This window comes from Wyeomyia smithii, chromosome 1, assembly GCF_029784165.1.
Source record: "Wyeomyia smithii strain HCP4-BCI-WySm-NY-G18 chromosome 1, ASM2978416v1, whole genome shotgun sequence".
Lineage (NCBI taxonomy): Eukaryota > Metazoa > Arthropoda > Insecta > Diptera > Culicidae > Wyeomyia > Wyeomyia smithii.
This window is the reverse complement of record NC_073694.1, coordinates 180,271,416-180,293,464: the sequence shown is the minus strand read 5'-3', so window position 1 is coordinate 180,293,464 and position 22,049 is coordinate 180,271,416. Positions and strand designations below refer to the sequence as shown.

The following is a 22,049-nucleotide window of genomic DNA, read 5'->3' as shown; positions in this document are numbered from 1 at the left end:
ATAACTCAGCCCCCCGATAAGATATCAAGGATCTTTTTTCATGCGAATTTTCGTCTTGAATCCCGCTTTGCAGTTAAAATTTCAGTTCTTGATCGAAAAAATTCTTTATATGTGTTTTGAAGGGTTTTATCTGAAAATTAAGAGAAAAAATCACTTTTTTGTGATGTTCAATGGGCTCTGTGAGTCAAATAATCGAATGCGATGCTGAACCAAACCATGCAAAATATTCAAAAACAACCCCACAAAAATAAAAAAAATATATGGAAAAAATTAGGAATCGAACAGAATTGAAAAAAGTGCAAAACAGTGGGTTTGTAGCTGAAAAAAGTCATTTTTTCATAAATCACGTGTGGGAAACCTGAAAACGATATTTTAGAAACTCGAAATGTTCTACAAAAATGCTATAAATAACATTATCTTTCAATTTGGGGCTGAGCACCTTGACTTTTTCAACATCGATTTTTTTTGGGACAGCCTACTGTACAACCTCTGTCGTAGCCTTTACCAGTCTGGTAAGCTTTTCGGGGAAGCCGTTCTCGTCGAGTATTCTCCACGATTTATCGTGTCATAAGCGGCTTTGAAGTCGATGAAGAGATGATACGTATTGCGTAGTGACTCTGTATTCGCGGAATTTTTGGAGGTTCTGCCGCAGAGTAAGGATCTGGTTCGTTGTGGGCTGACCCTCCATGAAGCCGGCCAGCTAAATTCCCACAAATCTGTTGATTAGCGGCAGGCGGCATTGTAGGCGGCATTCAGGATAGTGATCGCTCCCAATCTAGCTTGTCACCTTTCTTGTAGATGGAGCAAATGACCCTATCCTTCCACTCCTCCGGCAGGCATTCCGATGCCTAAATCTTGACAATCGCCGATGCAGACAACTGGTTAACTTGCACGGGCCCACCTTGAGAAGCTTCGCTCCGATACCGTCCTCTCACGCTACCTTGTGGTTCTTAAGCCTCCGGTTAGTATGATTAGCTATGCCAATCGAGGGGGGGGGCACATCTCCGTCGCTTGCTGCACTGACAGAGTCTCCTGCGTCGCTGTTCTAGTCTCCTGCCTGTACGCCAATCAGATGTTCATCGAAGTTATGTCTCCATCTTCCGTTCACCTCAAGATCATCTTCAAGATATTCCCATCCTTATTTCTGCACATTTCGCCTCGCGGAACAAAGTCTTTGCGGGATGCGTTGAATTTCTGATAGAACTTTGGCATTCATGAGAGCGGTACAGCTGTTGTAGTCCTCCGCACTCCTCCTTCTCTTGGCGGCGCTTTTTTTCCTAGAAGAGTTGAGTTCGCTGTCTTCGTTTTTGTTTGTATCGCTCCACGTTCAGACGGGTGGCTCTTTACTGCGTTAATATCTGCCGACATGCTTCGTCAAACCATTCGTTACGTCGACTCGGTACTTCGTGACCTAGGACGTTCTCCGCTACACTGCTGATGGCTGACTTGACGGTATTCCAGCAGACTTCTAGAGGGGCTTCTTCCAGCTCCTTCTTCTCCTGTATCTTTCTATTGAGGTACTATGGTCCCCTTCAGGTAACGTAGAATGCGCTTCAGGTGACTCCAGTGTACTCTCGTGGATGCAGATTGATACTTGCTGAAGAAATCAACAGCAACATTATTGTCGGGTTTCGAAAATAGCACCAATTGTCGTCAACGTATAACAAAAGATAGGTCATATTCTCCTTTTATCTCCTCTCAGGGTTACACTCAAATCCCTTTGGGCAGCGGTCCATTTACGAATGCAGTTTTGACGTCTATCTGATGCATGGAGTGGTCCCCTGTGCTACCGGTGTATACGTTTCGTCATAGTCATAACCCTTGTGAGAGTAGCCCTTGTCAACCTGGCGGCCTTTGTATCAGGTCGACGTTTCCAGTTTTATTTCTCTTGATTTTAGGTATTAAAAACTACTTACAATCGATGATGTTCTTACCTTGCGGTTTCGGACCGAAATTCCAGGATTTGATTCTCGTTATTGATGGTCTCCTTCCATTTCGGCCACACACTCCGGCGACGCAATTCATCGATCATAGTTGGCAAGTGTTCTGCGAAAGTCTCAGTATTCAATGCAAAACTTCCACGCTTGTTACTTGGGTTTGGGGGCAGCAGAATTTTTACGAAACATTTTACTAGTATAATCGCCTCCGTTGTTACACATCAGCAGGGACAGTCGCGTACTAAAGAACGCCATCACTCAAGCAGAATACTCCTCAAACTTGGATTATACCACGTCCTTCGACTCTAGACGACCGTATAATAGCTGAAGTCATCCTTGAACGTGAGAATGAAACGCTTTTTGTCTGAATGGATGATCTCCAGTGGGCACGTCACCCTCCAACATCATCGAATGGTTGTCTGACTTGCTGGCTTACAAGCACACTTCACAGCCACTCCGTTTTCTTCAATACGTCGCACCAAGAACAGGCTACACTCCAGTTTTGATACGAACAAGACATTATTCACGACAGCCGGAACTCTCGTTTTCTCGATCAGCTTATTCACCTTCACAGTTCCTGTGGTTCCCGCAACAAGCACCTTTCTGTCCAACTGGTACATTCCGTTAAAAAATGCCCTATTTCCCATGAGTCGGGAATTCAATCGACTGTGTCAACATCATAGCAACCGACGAACGCTCCAAAATCGTCGTAGCAACGTACATCATTTGTTGCCCTTCCGGCTTCGAGCCAAACCAGGTTCTTCATTAGAGCGATTTTCAGGGGGCTCGTTTATGCCCAAATTTTTTGAAGCCGTAGCAAAGAATCCCCGTTTTCTTACCAGCAAGCGATTCTCCGGAACATTTCGCATCACCAGTAGGACATGAAGTGTCGCGCTTCACCTGTTCGTCTAGGAGCCGGCTCTTTACATATTCCAGGGGCAGATGATTGGGTTGTATCGTCTCAGGGGGCCGTTATGAGCGCTTCATAGAATTATCATAACTCTCGCAGAGTCTTCTCGGAACCTTCACTTCACTTCACCTTCACTTTTCCGCCTTCAGCCAGCTTCAGCTCCTAAAATGTTTTTTTAGAATCAACTTGTCTGCAACTCCAACGCATTGTGCGTTGCATTCTAGTATTTCACGTACTCCACCTGGTCCTCAGAAATATGGTGAATCAGTGAATGCATCATGCCTTTCCTATCTAAGGTCAATCGTTTTTCGAGTATTGGTCGCATGTTCCTTCACATACGCTTCCTCGTCGATTGCCTTCGTCAAACAGCCAAGCAGGTTTCGATCTTCCAGCAGAACTTCAATCCGGAACTACCAATTTTCGAAATTACTGCCGTCAAACAGCCACAGCTTCTCTTTATTTAAACCTTATAAACGAGGTCCAGAACCGATTAGGTATATACAAAGTGGAATTGAAAACACGTCTGGATTTGTTATAGTTTGAGGCGAAAGTGATGAAAATTTTATTGTGTGGTTAAAGATTTATTGTGTTGTCCAAAATGTCGAAAAAAAAAGAAACAATTTCGAAGCTATCAAATTTGACATATATAGGGGAACTGCTCCATTATTCATCTCATTAAGCCGATATCCACGCAGAATGCACGGATTAAATATAAAATTTTCACCAAATCATTGAACAAATAAACCAAATATGCTTACGTGCTCTTATGGAATCGTTCAGCATTGTATATTTAGTAAAATTATTAAATTTTAATTAAATAAATTTTGTAAAATAAATCATTTTTCACAACGCTTCCATATCCATCTCAAAACTTGAATCACTGCTCAATTATTCATCTCACGATGCCCCCATATTCATCACACTGTTAATCATGAATGAATCACATTATCATGAATGAACGTAGCCACAGCCCGTCGTAGTAGGTTACCTAGATATCCGCTGTAATTGTTTACGTGAAAAATTGGTAACCTAGGTAACCACTACAGTGCTGTAGATTTATGTCAGTTATGTCGGAATAATTCAATATTCCGTATGATTTTTTTGTATTAAAAGAAACTGATTGGCAACTTTTGACTTTCTTCAACGCAGTTAAAACAGATGAAAAAACATACAGTTGAAATTTAGGAATTGTAGAAATTCATCTCAAATATTTCTACTAATTCAAGCTTGTTTTAGGAAATTTGAGGTGAACATTTCAAAGATTACAGTATTCTTAGTGTAGTGAGTGATTATGTTCAGTGATTAAAATAAAAAGTGGCCCGCTAGTGATGAAAAAAACTTTGGCTGGCTGCTGAACGAGTCCCGTTGTAGCCGTATAGAACAATGCGCGGATTTTTTTTCTGAGGTAGGTGATTGAATTAAATGAGTTTTCGAGTGCAGATGCCCGACTATAATATCAAACTTAGTGCTTTTGAGTGAGTTTTTGATGATTATACTTTATGAGAAATTTGAAGTGAATTAAGAAGAATCCATTTCATGGATTAGCAGATTGGTTTAAGAAGAAAATATGCGTTTTTCCTGTTTTCAATTGTGTTTTCATGTCGTATGTTGTTCTTGTCAAAATCAACAATCAACAATGTCAAACACGTCAAATCTTATAAATATCAGTTTACATTAGTTACAATTTTTTAACGCTGTCAAACATATAAATGGCACAAATGCCTAAAAAGGTTTCAAAAATGTTCTTAGCAGTTGGATTCCGTGTAGATCATTTTTTGTGTTTAACAGTCTCATAATAAACCATGTTTTATTTTTATGTAATGTAAGCTACAGACCAGACCAATAGCATAGATCCAGGTTTTTCAGCGCACTGTTAGTACACTAAAGTTACTCGGAAGTGGCAAAGTGCATCGTGCGACAAATAACTATAAAACCAGCTGGACTGTCCTCAGAAAAGAAAAGTGAATCACCAACAAAATAAGAAAAGCACACATAGAAATCACAGTCGGAGGAAGCTGGTCCGAGCAGCTTTTCAGCTCCGGCTAAGCTACTGTTGATTCGCACTAGAAAAGCAGAAATACTTTAGTAGCTCCTCTGGTTTGCTCCACCACCGGATAATCGGATAAAAAGATTAATCTTTCGACCAAGCTGCAGGCAAAGTGTGCACTCAAGCTATCTCCCAAGCTATCATCCCACAAGCGTGTGCGGGCGGGGGTGCCGCCCCAATCCTCTTGTTCTTGTTGGTGTGCAGAGGAAAAAAAATGCAAGCTAAAGGCGAAATTTTCCAGCAGGAAATGAGAACATATTTACTTTGGTTCACTTGCTTTCCCTAAGGGTAGGTACTTGTAGGAGGGACGACTGGTATCTACTACGGAAGGAAGAAGGCAGCTTGGGAACCGTTCGTCTGGCCGGATCCGCATCAGACCCGCCGCATCGTCAAAATAGTGGTAGCTCATCATCGACAGTGCAGCCTCGTCAGAACTACTACAGGGGCTCTTCACGAGGCGGTTGCAACCCGAAAGCACAACAAAGACAAAGAGCGCGCGGTGGGGGTGCCAGGAAGACGGACGGACGGTGTGTGTGGAATGGGGGGAGGAAGAAAATGCTAATTAGAACTTCTCACCTGATCGGGGGGAGTTTTAGTGGGTTTTTGGCATTGTAGGTGAATATTATTTCATGTTTAGATTTTTTAGGTTGAGTGGCATTTCGGGAGCGCCGAACTCAACAGTTCAAAGATTCTGTCAGACGTTTACCTCTTTTGCGGTATATCTGGAACGAGGAGACATACAGAGAGGCATGTTTCAGGTGAATTGGATCGTGAAAAGATAAGATTATCTTGTTTGCTTCTAATACCGGCGACACCTAACGTGGCAGTACGTGGTGAGTTTGGTGTGGAATAGACGTGCTTTTGGTGAGAAATTGATTTCGACTTGTGCTTGGGGTGAGGATAATGCTAGAGAAAAATGTTAGCACAAATCGCAAGTGAGTGAATGAAGCTCATGTGGGTGGGCGGTGGTGCTGCGGGTTTTCTGCTAGTGCTAACCCATTCTTGAGTCACAGCACGAACTCAATAACCAGCCTGTGGCGAGAAAACATGTCAATTCACAGTCGGGTCCTTGATTGGTTAGGAGGTACGGTTCCATTTACGATCTGTGTTTGAAGCCACGCTAACAAACTTCACAAGCACACAGGACATTTGTTCGAATATGGCACCATGATGGGGCAAAACAAGACGTAAAAGTTTTAACATGCTATAAAAGCGGAGTTTCATTAATCTAGCAAACACAGTTGTCACCCTGCCGGAATGTTTCAGCACGAAGGTACCCTCTGAGGCTCGGTGCCGCGATATGAGAAATGATGTGGATTTGATTAAATTTCATAATTGATGGGTCCACGAGGGCGTGTCGGGAACTGCTCTGCATTCGGCTAGCCTTGAGCAACGGTGAAAACAGATTCTCGTCTCGTCGCCAAGTCTCTATTCGTAATCGGGGCGGGGGTTAATTTGTCAGCCGCCATAAAATAAGTCGTCGTTTGCAAATGAAAAATTCAAGCTATGTCGGCTGTCCTTGAGATTTATCAACACGAATTTATCTTTTGGGAAATTCTAAAATTTCTAAAAATTTCTATATAGTCATTGGAAGACACAGGCTTAATGCGTTGATAAATGAGAAGAATTGAACCAGAAAGCCGCAGGTTCAGAAATTAACGACGAGCTGTAAAATGGTAGACCTCATTACAAGTAACAACTGAATCCATTCGGTTTGATTACAGTTCGGATTGATTACAACAACTGTTTTAAACAACTGTTTAAAATTTCAAACTATAATTTTCGGCGTAGAATTACGTCATATAGCAACATAGGTGTGCAAATTGAAAAACCGAAATCTTCCTTTCTTCCCCAATACAGCTGACACTGAACTCAACTTGTAAACGGTTTGTTGTTGTTGTTTTGCTCGCACGAGTGCACAACAACACACACACACACCGGAAGTATAACTCTCAGTAATCACGTTGAAAGCTAGCATGCAGAAATTTGGTCTTCATTATATAACCGAACACTGCAGCAAGAGGATGGTTTACTGGTAACTGACTCGTCTCGCGAAAAATAGAGCAGCGACTAATCTTAGCGCAACAGGCCTGAGCATGCGACAATAGCAAAAACATGTTCCTATGATTTCTGTATCCACCCATTCGACCGCAGTCTTCCACAGCAGACGGACCGCACTGTCAACAATTTCTGTACATGTCCGTAGATGTTAGTGACTCTCCTGGGTCGAAAAAATACATCGGGTGTAGAATAGGCAACATTGCTAAGCGAGCGAGAAGCAACACCTTTTCACTCCTTTCTGCTTAACAATGAAATGTGCGCTACGCTTCTTCAATCGTTTGTACACAAACTTTCGAGAAACTCCTTGTTATTCACGCACTTTCCAGAGCAGCAGCCAACATGCAACAGCTCACTAGTTTTTTGTTGTCTTTCTACTCACGATGAGTACGCGAGTAGGGACATGCAAGTAGGAGTACTCGTATAAAAGTACTCGACTAGGATTGCTTGAAACATGTGCCCTAAAACAAATTTCATTAAATCTTTTCAATTGAGTGTCAATTTTGCACATAAAGATTATAGACTACTGATATGACAAGGCGTCTACAATCACTTAATATGTAGTTCTTGCTCCAGGTCACAATCATGAATAATTAATAATTTCGCGCCTAAGTCAGCTCTATTAGATTAAAGATTTTACATACTTTGAAACAGATTGCTTTATCCGTTTTGAATTTTTATAAAGAATCCAGTTTAAGCTGGAACATTGGCATTTCTGATAGTATCGCATGCTGGAATCTGCCACTCCTCTCCATCGCGCCACGCCACGTCGCATCATCGTGATGCGTTTTGAAATATTATTATTCTTCTGCTGGTCATGCTCGCGAGTAGGAGAGTATACGAGAGTGTGTGTCCATGATTTCGCGAGCGAATGTCGGCTTACGTTCGTACGTGAAAACTCACAACCATCAACAATATGTAATGAAGGAAGTGAAAAAGGAACGAGAAACAGCTCGAATGGAGTATCACTTGTGCGTGATTTCGTTAGCATTGAGAACGCCACTTGGAGTATCGCTTGCTTTTCATGAGCGAGTTCAACAACACTGGAATTAAGTACAGCGTTAGTGTAGGAGTCTATAAGATATAAAAAGCCCGTGCATGGGAAGACGGGACAAAAATCAAAACTACACAATTTTGTCAACTAAACACATTGATGTAATGAGGAAAGTTGTTCATTACCTTTAGTGCTACTAATTGCATAAAAAATTTATAGCATTTACCGAACCGCAAAAATGTATCGAACGCCAACTTTTTAATCCTATACCAGAAGCTGTTCGTTTGTCTATCAAAGTTGTCCATAGTGATGAAAACTTCGGTTTATATATATTACTTATTTTTACATAATCGCTAAAATGACTCAAACGCAATAAAATAAAAAAAAATTTTGCTTGTAAATATTTTTTTTAATTCATATTTATTAATTAACCTGAATAAAACATGTAGCTACTCAGATGTATCTTCTGGCAGGGACAATGTCACATATCGAAATCAAAATTCTCCTATTTCTATCACAGTTTTCAAAACTGTTCTGTTGGGAGGACCACCCTACGAACCAACAGTACACCACTTAAATGTCGGTGAACTCATCGTCTGACACATTCTGTAGGAGTGATGACGTCTACCGAGAAGAGAACTGTCAGTCCACAGCAACTTACACATTACACATCACGGAATTGGAACCCGAATTGCCTACAAGCTGCCAGATAGATCAGTAAACCCGATACCATATGCATCAAGGAGTCTTACGTGAGCCGAGTTCAACTAGAGTCAAAACAGTAACACGCAGTAACACGGTTTCATCGGATGATCTTCAGACGACATTTTGTTTTGGAAACGTATCACAAGCCTTTACTAGCCCTTTTCAGCTAGAAAAAGGGCATCCCTGTGTATACAGCCAACATACTTCAGCGATGGGCGTTAACTCTGCTGCTGTTTTGGCTATGTAGATGTTTTGTCCCGTCTGATCAACATCCACGTGCGTACAAACAAGGAGTACGTCACAGCATCGATCGAGTTGGAAGAAACCATGGAGTATATCATCAAGCAGTCAGTTTAAGCTCTTCCAGTTACGTTCAAAATGATTCAAAGTAGAACTAAGTCGGATGCATTACTGAAGCAGGTGAAGCAGTTCGTCCGAATAGCTTGGCCGTCAAGTCAGTCAAAAATCAACGATTCACAGCTACAGCGTTTCGATCAACGACGGGAGAGTCTATCAATTGTTGCCGACTGTCTCATCTACGAAGAGCGACTAGTGATTCCAGCGAAATTCCGTGATCGAGCTCTATGACATCTATACAAGGGGCACCCATGAGTAGGACGAGTGCGGTCAGTGACACGTAGCTACGCCTATTTTCCAGGAATCGACGAACAGATCGGTCAGTGTGTTCGTTCGTGCGTGAAATGTTCGAGAGCGAATACATGCATTATAGGCTGGACCAGTTGATGACATTTACTACTTGATTGTTGTCGACGCTCCCAGTAAATGGCCAGAAGTCATCTCTATCAAGCGCATCACAACATCTGCAACTGTGGCCATGTTCCGGAAAATCTTCGCCAGGAACAGATTTCCGGAGACTTTGGTTACAGACAGCGGTACGCAGTTCACGGGCGAAAAAATTTGGCCTTCTGCAGCAACCGTGGCGTCCTGCATCTGAAGACACCACAATACCATCCGCAGTCCAACGGTCTCGCCGAGAGATTCGTCGAAACATTTAAGCGAGGACTTCGGAAAATCACGGTGGGAGAGAGGCCATCGACGAAGCAATCGACACTCTTTTTCTGTGCTACCGCTCCACACCATGTCGTAGCCACCTGCAGTCACAAACCTGCAGGCAGAAACTTACGAACATAGATGGATCTACTGGAACCGCCAACTTCGTTCTACAAGCAAACCGGACTCAAGCAGCAAGATCAGAACCGGAAGTACGACACAAAAGCAAGAAATTACGATGCCAAAGATCTGATTTGGGCTAAAGTACACCGAAAGGTCATGGAAACCGGGTCAAATTCGAGAACGGATTGGTCGATCTCGTAAGGTCCCATGTGAATCAACTGAAGAAGCGGTATGAATAAAAACAACTAACAACACCCGTAAAACAGCAGGAGTCCTGCGGTCTAAGTAAGTCTACAATTACTGAACCAGAAGAACCCATGTCAACAGACCTAGAGGCAGCCGAACCGTTACAGCCAACGAAAGTTCCTCAGCAAACACCTGAAAACTCACCAAGAACTACGCCAGTCTTCGAGAATCAGAAGACCACCCGTGAGGCATGAGCCGTATCATCTCTTCTAAGAGGGAGATTGACCACTTGAATGTCGCAGAACTCATCGTCTGACACCTTCTGTAAGATGACGTCTACCGAGAAGTGATGTTTCAGTCCACAGCAACTATCAAGACATCTACGAGTCGTAATAGTGCATTCCACAACGCGTTTCACCTCTGTCAATTTACAATTGCAGGCCCATTTACAATTTACAAGCCATCGGTATTGATCTAGAAATAATCGAAAATACTGCAGAGTTGCAGAAAGTTGCAGCTAGTTCATACTTATTTTGTAAAGGACACTTTATGTAAACTTTTGATATATGTTGTGGAACTGTGGAACTCGGTAATCTTTAAAACGGTAATCAAGATCACACGAAATACTAAAGTTTTCTCAGCGTTTTGAAAACCAGCGAAGAATCAACACGAAATGTAAATTTAATGTTTGCCTCGGGCACGGACATTTGTTATGATTGTATTAATATTTGCGATGCTTCTTCAAGCTTACCAATACTTGTTTCCGAGCCAGGAGGTATTTGTGAACACGCGTCAGTTCTTAGTGCATCGCATGTGCGACGAAAATTAGGCATTGCCAGGAGCTGTGAGGGGTACTTTATGTAACCCCGGTCTTGTGACATTTCATTGGAAATAGCGATGGTTGCGGGAACTTGTCGGGTGTCGACGGTCGACACAACCGAAGAAAAAGAAGACTAGAAAAAGACCGAAGACAACACAGCTCAAGGTCGAGTTAACAAATGTAGTGATAAGACAATCACAGCAACTTCAACGCAATGACGAATGTTACGAAGCGAAAAACAATTAAATTAAAATAATAAGAATATGAGGTATAGTATTTTTTTCAAGAAGACTCACAACATATTGGAGGGGGGTAGATGTAACGTCACCCATCGTTAGAACCCGGAAAACCGCCGATTTTCTACCAGATTATAACATGCCAACAGATATAATGTAGTATATAGCCTTCTGCTGTGTTCAACTGGGTCGGAAACTAAGAACCGCGAAGGCTGGCACTTTGGTGTCAGGCGAAACAAAAACCCTTTTTTATAAACATAGGAAACCCGAGTAAAGTAGGCTCTCAGAGTTTCGCGAGTGACCTAATGGAGTTCTGAGATGAAGAGCCTCAATATGATGCTGCTCCTACCTCTCCTAGATACAGAACTTCCGAAGAAATGAATGAAAAAGCCATACAACAATAAACGTGATAGCATTGAAAAGATTGGTCTGGCGTAAGACAAGCAATTCATAAAATTAATCTGGTTCCACCAATTATTCCGTGAACTCGATTGACTCTACTTACGGGCCATCTAATTCGGAAGATAACACTTTTTGGTGAGGCCTCACGGGTAGTCGCTATTCCAGCTGGAGTACAGTGTGCGAGTGGTAGAAAATTTTCAACTACTGCCCAATCAAATGGTTCAATTTTCCAATTATTTTTAGAACTTCATCAACTACTAAGGTTGTCCATAACAGCTAGCAGATACAGTTTAGAACGCGTAGAAATTGTCAACATCAAATTGGTGTATTTCTGTCAAAAATGCATTTAAAACTTGAACTGCTACATTTGAAAGTTTATTGTTCATACAGTGGTCGTTATAATGAATTTTCGCCATTTGCTCTCCACTTTTTAAAATGTCGTTCAAGCAAGAGGAGCAGTGTGTCAACATTATGCTCGCAAAGCACAATCAACCTGTGCTGTTCAGGCCGAACTTGGTGAGCGGCCACTATGGTAAAAGGCAATCAAGTGGTGAACCTCGTGGTTGTGGTACCCAAAGATCACAATTTTCCCAACAGCCCAGGACTCCGCCACTCCGGCCTTGGTCAAACAGAATCTCACAAAAAAACTACTAAATTCATGTAAAACGTGCAGCAGTCTATAACTGGCGTTCAGTGGAAAATAAGGTCGAAGAGACCACTGTGCAAAATTTAATGGAAGTAGTTAAGTGAAAGGCACGGCAGTTCGGATTTGGCAACCCTAAAGCATAAACTAATATTTTTTCCTTTGTATGTATGAATTGAACTATCAAAAAAAAAAAAAATTTATAATAGAGATGTTTTTTTGTCGACAATTCCAGCCTTTAGACAACAGTGTGAGTAGCACAGAATTTTCAACTACTGGACAATCGAATGATTTTGTGGAGCTTAAAGAGTCATTGGTGTGTCACAATAGTGACACCCGGCAATTTGGTTGATTTTTCGTCACTATCATTTGCCCATATGACGTAGGATGTGTCTCTTTTTCTTGTTATTTCTGGCAGTATTTTTTTAACTTAAGCATTAAATTATTTTCCCGAGTCGTGTCGTTCTGTGTGACGTCTTACTAAACGGTTTAACTCTCTAACGTGCAGCGCAGTTCGTAACCTTTTTTTCAATTCCCTCATTCTATTACCTACGCCGCCCCGCCTGGTTTTAACGTCAGTTCTCTCCGCAGGTATTCACACGGGTTTTTTCATTGTATAGGTAGCAGTTTTGTTCATCGTCACATCTCTACTCCGTTCAAAGGAATTTACAAGTTACAATGTCTGGTTGTGGCGAAGTCAAAGGCACAACAAAGTCCCGTTCATCTCGTGCTAGGCTTCAATTCCCGGTGGGTCGAATTCATCGTTCGCTGCGTAATGGAAACTAAGCATGTTGCTGTTGGAGTATCTGGCGACTGTAATGGAGAACCTTGCTGCAAAAATGTTGGAATGGAGGGGGAACGCCGTTAGAGATTAGAAAATGAGAACCTCGAGTCTCGAGTCTACGATGCTGACCTAACAAGCCAGTCGTCGTAGGTTCGAGTCTCGGCTCGGGAGAGACTGTTAGTGTCAGTAGGATCGTAGCACTATCCCCGCAATTGTCCTGTACACTAAATAGTCGACTGCGAAGTCTGTGTATAAGTAAGCAGAAGGTCATAATACATACATTTTCATCGAGCAGGATTCTGTTCCACCCATACCGTTCTGTTTTGACGGTGAAGTAGTACTCTCCCTACAACTGTGTTCCAGAAATCTTTAACATTATCCTCGAATGACTTCTAGTCAATTAAACAACGCTTCTCTTCAAGGTTAACAAACATTTAGTTAAAAAGTGAGTGGAAATAGAATTATTGCTGAAATTTACCGCTTCATAGAATCAAATTGATTAACCCCCATCGAATGTATTCCTAAACCTATTGCAAGAAATATACTGACAGAAGACAGGCTGTCGTAGTTATACGTTAACTTTGCGGTCGTGTCTCATAAACAACCTCTTCAACGATTTTCTTCACATTACGGCCGTTGAGAGGAGCTTATCCTCGAATACCAAATAAGGATCAAATGTTTACTCGACAACAGGTACAAGATAATTACCGGCAATACTACTTACAGGTATTTGTTAATAAATTTTAAGGCGGCGTACGACTCGGTTGAGCGAAACGAGCTGAAACAGATAATATTTGAACAGGGTTTCCCAACGAAACTAGTTTAGGGGTATACTATACCTCTTTAGTTTCCAAAAAATTGAAATTTTTTTTATTGCATTATCCTGAAGTACAACATCTTGAGAACATTCCAACAAATTTTAATAAAGATATGAGCAATAAGAATAATGTTAGAGCGATTTGCAGCGCGTCTCGCCACGGCCGCATAAGCTAAACTTGAAACTTTATACGCTCAAAAATGACTGCCGTGATCCTGATTGCGGGAAAACTACTGAACCGATTTCCTTCATCTTTTTTTTTAAATTTTCGTTACTAAATTCGCCGGTCCTTGAACGATCGCTTTTTAAAACATACAGTTACATTTTGCCGCAAAAAATTTTTTAATGCAGTTTTTAGTGCTCAAAACGTGTATTTTTTGGGAAAAACGTTCCCGTTTGCACTGAAAACAAAATACTCATAAAAGCGATCGTTCAAGGACACGGCACACTTCTAAACTAATGAAATAATATGAGTTTTTTGATTTCAGTTGACCCGCTGAGTCTCTATCGGGATCACCGCAAGCCTCTGCAAAAAGCGTTTCGGGGAAACGGCCATTACTCCAGTAGCTTTCTTAAAGAGTCTGGAATGGCCTGTTTAAATTTACTTTTCCCCATACCATTGTCACGTTCGGTCAGTTAAAAGTGTCGTCCGCGTTTGGATTAACCACGCACCCATCAGTTCAAAATGAATATTACATCTGGATGCTGATCTATGAACTATGAAATAGTTTCGAATCGATTGATTTCAACATTATCAGCCTAGTTTGCTCAGCGTTCCTAAATAAACTGAGAAAAAAAGTCGAGAGATTTTAAATCACACTATCGTTCTCCAAAGCTCTTTTATGGGTTTGGAAATACAGACAAACTGCGTCACATCATAAAAATATATATGATTTGACATCGTCCATAAAATCTTACGATAACTCAGCTCTTTTCATTCGAAGCTGGGAATCCCTTTCCGGTTCCATAGTTTCACTCAATTCAACATTAGTTTCGGAAGCTAAATTCATCCCTTTCATCCTACGCTCATTACACCAGCAAGCAGCAGTAAATCGTTATGATAACGACTCTTACGCTGATGTCACGAAAAGGTTTCGACTAGTAATTGCATCGTTCGGTTTGCTCGAACCATAAGACAAAACTCCCAGGAAGCGACGTTCGAAAGAACATTTCGAATAGCATAAATTTTGGCAATAAACTGAATACGGCCCATTTCTATAGTGACTTGTTTTAGTGCAATCTTGAGTTCCTTTTTATTATTGAGTTCGATTAAACAAGGACTCGCAATCGTCAATCGATTCAAAGATTTTGTTTTTTAATTGAAAAAACCGTTTTTTTCCTCGACTTGCATCAGCAAGTTATGAAGTTGTAACACTCAACAAGCGAACAAGCAAAAAAACGAGAAATTAATTTAGCATGCTTGGATGCACAATCAAGATAGGGACGCTCCGCTTCGACATCAGCTAAACACGAAGAGATGGGAAATTTGGGCGAAAATAGACAGTCAGCGCAGGAGGAGGCGACCGTGAATTTTAATGCGTTTTCCAACGCGTTGTAAAACCGTCAAAGTTCGCTAAGCAAGTGCGATGTATCGCCGTTTTACGTCAGCCCAAACACGAGGTGGCGTAATGTGACGATTGTGGCCTGACATTGACTTTATTCCCTTCAAAACTTAATTGGTGTTTGCTTTAGACAATGCACAACGTTTAAACCGAGAGTGTGTTGTTTAAAAATGGAGTCTTTATCTATTAGGTGTTGATAGCATTAGCTGGAGCTATTATACTTATGACGCTAGCATGGAAAGCAGTAGAAAAAGCCGTTTATTTTGTAAAATTGCTACTTTATAGCGCACTATGCTACGGCAGACTACGCTATTGTAGGAAAAAAATATCGAGAGAAGAATAGATACTTAGAGCTAGAATAATATAAGACTAAAATAGTTCAACTCACCTCGCGTTGTGACCCAACAAGATGATATTTCTGGAAAATAGCGAAACATGTTTTGGTTTTTATATAGGAAAACAAGATGTGTTTATATGAACCTGTGATTGTTATGAGACAGGCAGACAGAAAGGCGGGCGATAGATTCGATTGGTGTTTTGTGGGAAACAGAAAAAATACTAGGGAAAGCAAAAGCTTTTATTGAAGTCGGAAGTCGGAAACGCCATTTTGGCGTCATCAAATGTCAGTCTAGTAGGCTACTTTGCGAGGAGAAATATTGCGGGGTTAACGAAAGCTCTTGATTGTATTCGAAACTAAGATAAACAAATTCAAAGGGAAAAACATTGATTAGCATAGAGAGATTTTGTACGGGTTCAGTAATCGAGCGAATATGCGATACACAGAAATAGACAGGTCGAGTATTACAAGAAGGATGTGTTTTAATATTTCAATCGAGTATAGATAAAACTATTGGTAGCCTAAACTTAAAGGTAGTAAAAAAAGAACATAAGCAATTGTCATTTTAGACTTTCTGAAAAAAAAATTATGTGAGTCTGATAATAGATCAGTTTTAAAGATCTGAACAATGATGATTGTATAGGACTTGCACTCGTACATCTATAATTTTTATACTTTTATTCACCTGCTATAAAATTCTTTTCAATTGAAAACCCCAAAATCAATGATTGAAGATCTCAAAAAATACTTTTGGTGCATAACTTGAGCGCCACGCATACCTAACTGCGATCTTCATATTTTTGATAATTTTATACTACGTATTAAATCCATTATTCTACCTGCAATATATTTTGTCGCGATTCTCCATATTCGTGAATTTGCTCGTGGAACAACAATCTACATTTGGAAATTCTTGTTTCCCTAAAGTGGAGCTCAAAATAAATTGTTCCTAGTCCATATGTCCTTATTGTGGTCCTTTATTATGTTTCTGATTTGGCATAGATCAACCCTATATCATATCTATTTCATCACAATTAATCTCACGTTTCATCAATTATTCTTCATCTTATTTTACTATACTCCGTAATAATCCATCGTATTCTGTCAATATTAACTCCTGTAGATCTCTGTGCTTTATCTTACTGCATACTTCAACAAGTCTTAGACACTTTTAATTGTTATGTATCTTGTTTCTGGACTTAGTAAATGTGTTGATATTTTTACATTTTTCTACTACTCGACTTATTTAATGTTACTGATATTCAGATTAAATTCAGAAAGCCAAAATAGAAAATGATCCCCAATTAAGCTCAGAGTCACAGAAAACCCTTTCCAAAGGTCAGAAAAGTCTAAATAAGCAAATGATACAAAATTGAGCTCAGAATCGCCGAAGGGCCTCTGAAGGCCAGAAAAGGTCAACATTAAAAATAATCCCAAAATTACCTCAGAATCGCCGAAAAGCCTTTCCAAAGGGCAAATAAGGCCAAAATAAAAAATGATCCTAAATTGAGCTCAGAATTACCGAAAAGCCTTTCCGAACGCTAGAAAAGTCTAAAATAGAAAATGATCCCAAATTGAGCACAGAATCGCCAAAAAGTGCTCCTAAAGGTCTGAAAAAACTAAAATATATAAATATCCCAAATTGAGCTCAGAATAACCTAAAAGCCTTTCCAAAGGCCATAAAAGGCCAAAATAGAAATGATCCCAAATTAAGCTCAGAATCACCAATAAGTCTTTCCAGAGGCTAAAAAAGACTAAAATAGAAAATGATCCCAAATTGAGCTCAGAAGCACCGAAAAGTGCTTTTAAAGGCCAGAAAATGCCATTGATCCCAAATTGAGCTTAGATTAACCAAAACGCCTTTCTAAAGGCCAGAAAAAGGCAGAATAGAATATGATGTCAAATTGAGCTCAGAATCACCAGAAAGCCTTTCCAAAGGCTAGAAAATGCCAAAATAAAAAATGGTCCCAAATTGAGCTCAAAATCGCCGAAACGGCTTTCCAAAGGCTAGAAAAGGCCAAAATGAAAAATGATCCTACATTGAGCTCAGAATCACCAAAAGCCTTTTCAAAGGCCAGAAAAAGCAAAAATAGGAAATGATCCCAAATTGAGCTTAGAATCACCAAAAAGCCTTTCCAAAGGCCATAACGGGCCAACATGGAAAATGATCTCATATTGAGCTCGGAATCACCAAAAAGCTTTTCCAAGAGCCAGAAAAGGCCAAAACAGAAAATGATCCCAAATCGAGGTAAGAATCACCAAAATTGATAATTAATTGAACTCAGAATCATCAAAAAGCCTTAAAGGCCAAAAAGGAAATGATCCCAAATTCAGCTCAGAATCACCAAAAAGCCTTTCCAGAGGCCAGAATAACAAATGATCCCAAATTAAGCTCAAAATCACCAAAAAGCCTTTCCAGAGGTCAAAAAAGGCCAAAATAGAAAATGATCACAAATTGAGCTCAAAATCACCAAAAAGCCTTTCCAAAGGCCAGGAAAGGCCAATATATAAAATGATCCTAAATTGAGCTCAGAAACACCGAAAAGTCTTTCCAAAGGCCAGAAAAGGCTGAAATAGAAAATGATCCTAAATTGAACTCAGAATCACCAAAAAGCCTTTCCAAAGGCCAAAGAAGGCCAAAATATAAAATGATCCCGAATTGAGCTCAAAATCGCCAAAAAGTGCCTTTAAGGCCAGAAAAGGCCAAAATAGAAAATGATCCCAAAATAAGCTCAGAATCGCCGAAATGTGCTTTTAAAAGCCAGAAAAGGCCAAAATAGAAAACGATCTCAAATTGAGCTCAAAATCACCAAAAAGCCTTTCCAAAGGCCAGAAAAGGCCTAAATAAAAATATGATCCCAATTTGAGCTCAGAATCATCAAAAAGCCTTTCCACAGACCAGAAAAGGCTAAAATAGAAATTGATCCTAAATTGAGCTCAGAATCATCAAAAAGGCTTTCCAGAGGCCAAAAACGGCCAGAATAGAAAATGATCCCAAATTGATCTTGGCATCACCAAAAAGCCTTTCCAAAAGCTAGAAAAGACCAAAATGAAAAACGATCCTACATTGAGCTCAGAATCACCAAAAAGCCTTTTCAAAGGCCAGAAAAGACCAAAATAGAAAATGATCCCAAATTGAGTTAAGAATCACCAAAAAGTTTTTCCAAAAGCCATAAAAGGCCAACATGGAAAATGATGCCATATTGAGCTAAGAATCAACAAAAAGCCTTTCCAAAAGCAAGAAAAAGCCAAAATGGATAATGATCCCATATTGAGCTCGAATACACCAAAAAGCCTTTCCAAAGGCCAGAAAAGGCCAACATAGAAAATGATCACATATTGAGCTCAGAATCACTAACAAGCTTTTCCAAAGGCCGTAATAGAAAATGATTCAAAATTGAGCTCAGAATCGCTAAAAACCCCTTCTAATTGAGCTCAGAATCGCCGAAAATTGCCTCCAAGGGCCAGAAAAGGCCAAAATCGAAAATAGTTTCAAATTAAGCTCACAATCGCCGAAAAGTCTCCCCAAAAACCGTTATGGAAAATGATCCCAAATTGAGCTCAGGGCCACGAAAAACCCTTTCCAAAGGCCAGAAAAAAAACCAAAATAGGAAATGATCCTAAATTGAGCTCGGAATCACCAAAAAGCCTTTCCAAAGGCCAAAAACGGCAAAATAGAAAATGATCCCAAATTGAGCTCAGAAACACCAGAAAGCCTTACCAAAGACCAGAAAAGGCCAAAATAGAAAATAATCCAAAAACAAGCTCAGAATCGCTGAAAAGTGCTTTTAAAGGCCAGAAAAGGCCATAATACAGGTCGGTCGGTGTAAAAAATTGTTCATTCCGGATAATCGAGTTTTCCGGATAATCGAATCACACAAAAAATACTGAAATTTTACGATTAACTAACATAAAATAAATATTTCTTTTCTTTATTTACTTGTATGATGCAGTGGTGTAACCAGAAGTTATTTTTGAGGCGAAAAGGGGTAAAATCTTTAGAAGCAAAAAAAATTAATGGACATTGATTATTTTCACTTAATTGGAACATGTCCCAAACATACTTGAAGTGACTTAAATGGTAACAAATATGTCAGAAGGGATGGTAAAGACAAAATTTCGGAATAAAAATTGAAAACGGAGACCAAAAAAATAAAATTCCGGATAATCGAGTCTAAAATTCCGGATAATCGAGTTTCCGGAAAATCGAGTCCGACCTGTATAAAATTATCCTGAATTGAGCTCAGAATCATCAAAAAGCTTTCTAAAGGCTAGAAAAGGCCAAAATAGAAAATGATCCCAGATTTAGCTCACAATCGCCGAAAAGTCTTTCCATTAACCATTATAGAAAATGATCCCAAATTGAGCTCAAAATAACCAAAAAGCCTTTCCAAAGGCCACAAGAGACCAAAATAAAAAATGATCCCGAATTGAGTTCGAAATCACCAAAAAGCCTTTCCAAAGGCCAAAATAGAAAATGATCCCAAATTGAGCTTGGAATCGCCAAAAAGCCTATCCACAGGCCAGGAAAGGCTAAAATAAAAATGATCTAAAATTGAGCTTAGAATTACCAAAAAGCCTTTCTTAAGGTCAGAAAAGGCCAATGTATAAAATGATCTCAGATTGAGCTCAGAACCACCAAAAAGCCTTTCCAGAGACCAGGAAAGGCCAAAATAGAAAATAATCCCAAAATGAGCTCAGATCCGCCGAAAAGTGCTTCTAAAGGTCAGAAAAGGCCAAAATATGAAATGATCCCAAATTGAGCATAAAATCACCGAAAAGGCCTTTTCAAAAAGCAGAAAAGGCCAAAATAGAAAATGATCGCAAATTAAGGTCACTATATCATTTTTGACATCGAAACTTATTCTCTGAAAAGCAAAAAAAAAAAAAGAACTGGACATTGCTGCATGAAATTTCGAATATAAGATCCCTGACGCCTACATGGTCAGCTGTACTCTGAAGGAGAGGTCATTGCTCAACTCTTGAGATTCTTCAGAGTTATTGAGTTCCTAACTTTTCGGATGTCTAATCTCTAACTCTCCCAATTTCCAATTATTTAATTATTAATATTTGAATTGTTTGTTTCGACTTACTGTCATTCATTTTCATCCGTAGTATTTGACTTAGCTCAAAAGTTATGCACGGAACTTAACAAAAACCCATTCTTATGCATAGCACATAAACTATTTTTTTGTCCTTTCTATATGAAACAACTACTGCACGGTGATGGAACAATTGATCTTTGGGACCTAGAAGCTAACATTTTCTTCAATTTCTAAATTCTACAGCAATAATGAGCGAATTTTATTACAAGAAAAACAGTTAAACTACAAGTACCTAAATATATGTGGAGAAGGTAAAACACATTTATTACTTAGTTCAAGCGTCCGTCGTCGGTTCGTGACTCGCGATAATACCAAAAGAATGGCGAAAAACGTAGAATATAGAAAAAAAAAACAGTAAAGGATTTTTACAGCAGGAAAACACAGAAGGAGGATACAGTTTCGAGCGGAAAAGAAAACAAATGTTGCACAAAACATGTTCCATACCGAATTTTCATAATCATTATTACCGGATTGGTAACAACATTGGTTTCTTAGTAATGCGCGACCAGTTTTTCTGTAAATTTTAACAGGGAACACAAACACAATTGAGTGATTTTTTTTTAGTGATGCTGGAAAAAGCTGTTTTTTTGGTAGTTTTATCTGAATTGATGACACACACACATCAGAAGAAAATAAACAAATCATTTTTTAACATACAGTAGGAGAGACTGAAATGGCAAGCCGAAATAAGAAAGTTGCACGACAAAGAATTTGTAAACTATAAAATATTATTCAAATGTTAAAATATTTCCGAAAGATATGTCAACTGTAAAAAAGAATAGGTTTTTCAGAAAAAAAGCGTAAAGCATCCACTTGCGGAAAAAGGATACATTCAACATTCCTGAAAAGCTAACAAGTAATGAAAACCGTCATCAGCAAGCATTCGCTTGCTACATTTATGATTCAATAAATAAAATATTACTTCGATTTCATATCATAACAGTTTTGGCTGCCAATCGAATCAATTAGTTACATTTTCCATTTTGTAGCCAAAATTATTACGCATGATGGAGCTTCCGGACAGGGATAATCAAACAGAGATTTTTTCTTGTCAGGCCAATCTTGTCCTGATTGATCAGTTCTCCGATGAAATGTGTAGCACATAGCTCGCTAAAATCACACTCTCAAACCTACCTGAGCAGCCGGGTGATGTAGTCTGGCCAGTTGTCCGGGAACATAACCAAGAAGAAGCCGACAGCTATTAATATAATACCTGCCAGCTTCATTCCGGCGAAGTGCGCTCCGTATAAGACGATGTCTAGTGCTGTGAAACGAAAAAAGTGAAAGAAAAGAGAGCATTCGCTTTAATCTTTCCGTTTTCACGTCCTGAAACATTAAATTTGAAACGCGCGATTGTGGCGTCATCGTCGAA

The 22,049-nt window shown here is 39.8% G+C and overlaps 2 protein-coding genes across 25 annotated transcripts in view; one reads left to right on the top strand and one right to left on the bottom strand.

The window, feature by feature from the left end:
- The window catches only part of LOC129718516 (putative thiamine transporter SLC35F3), a 135,023-nt gene that overhangs the window by 28,376 nt on the left and 84,598 nt on the right, over positions 1 to 22,049 (bottom strand). For 16 of the 24 annotated variants that reach the window (XR_008726940.1, XM_055669348.1, XM_055669346.1 and 13 more), the window contains 3 exons: positions 21,812 to 21,941; positions 21,122 to 21,191; positions 15,624 to 15,653 (listed from right to left, as the gene is read on the bottom strand). Coding sequence is in view for 19 of the 24 variants with exons in the window: in XM_055669348.1 (XP_055525323.1) it covers positions 15,624 to 15,653; positions 21,122 to 21,191; positions 21,812 to 21,941 (230 nt within the window). In the remaining 5 variants the exon portion in view is untranslated. Of the gene's footprint in view, positions 1 to 5,157; positions 5,343 to 5,470; positions 5,617 to 15,623; positions 15,654 to 21,121; positions 21,192 to 21,811; positions 21,942 to 22,049 lie in introns of those variants that run through there. The other 8 variants (XR_008726941.1, XM_055669359.1, XM_055669360.1 and 5 more) reach the window with 6 other exon arrangements.
- Positions 1 to 22,049, top strand: part of LOC129718519 (putative uncharacterized protein DDB_G0282129) — a 119,353-nt gene that overhangs the window by 28,177 nt on the left and 69,127 nt on the right. The gene's annotated exons all lie outside the window — the stretch shown is intronic.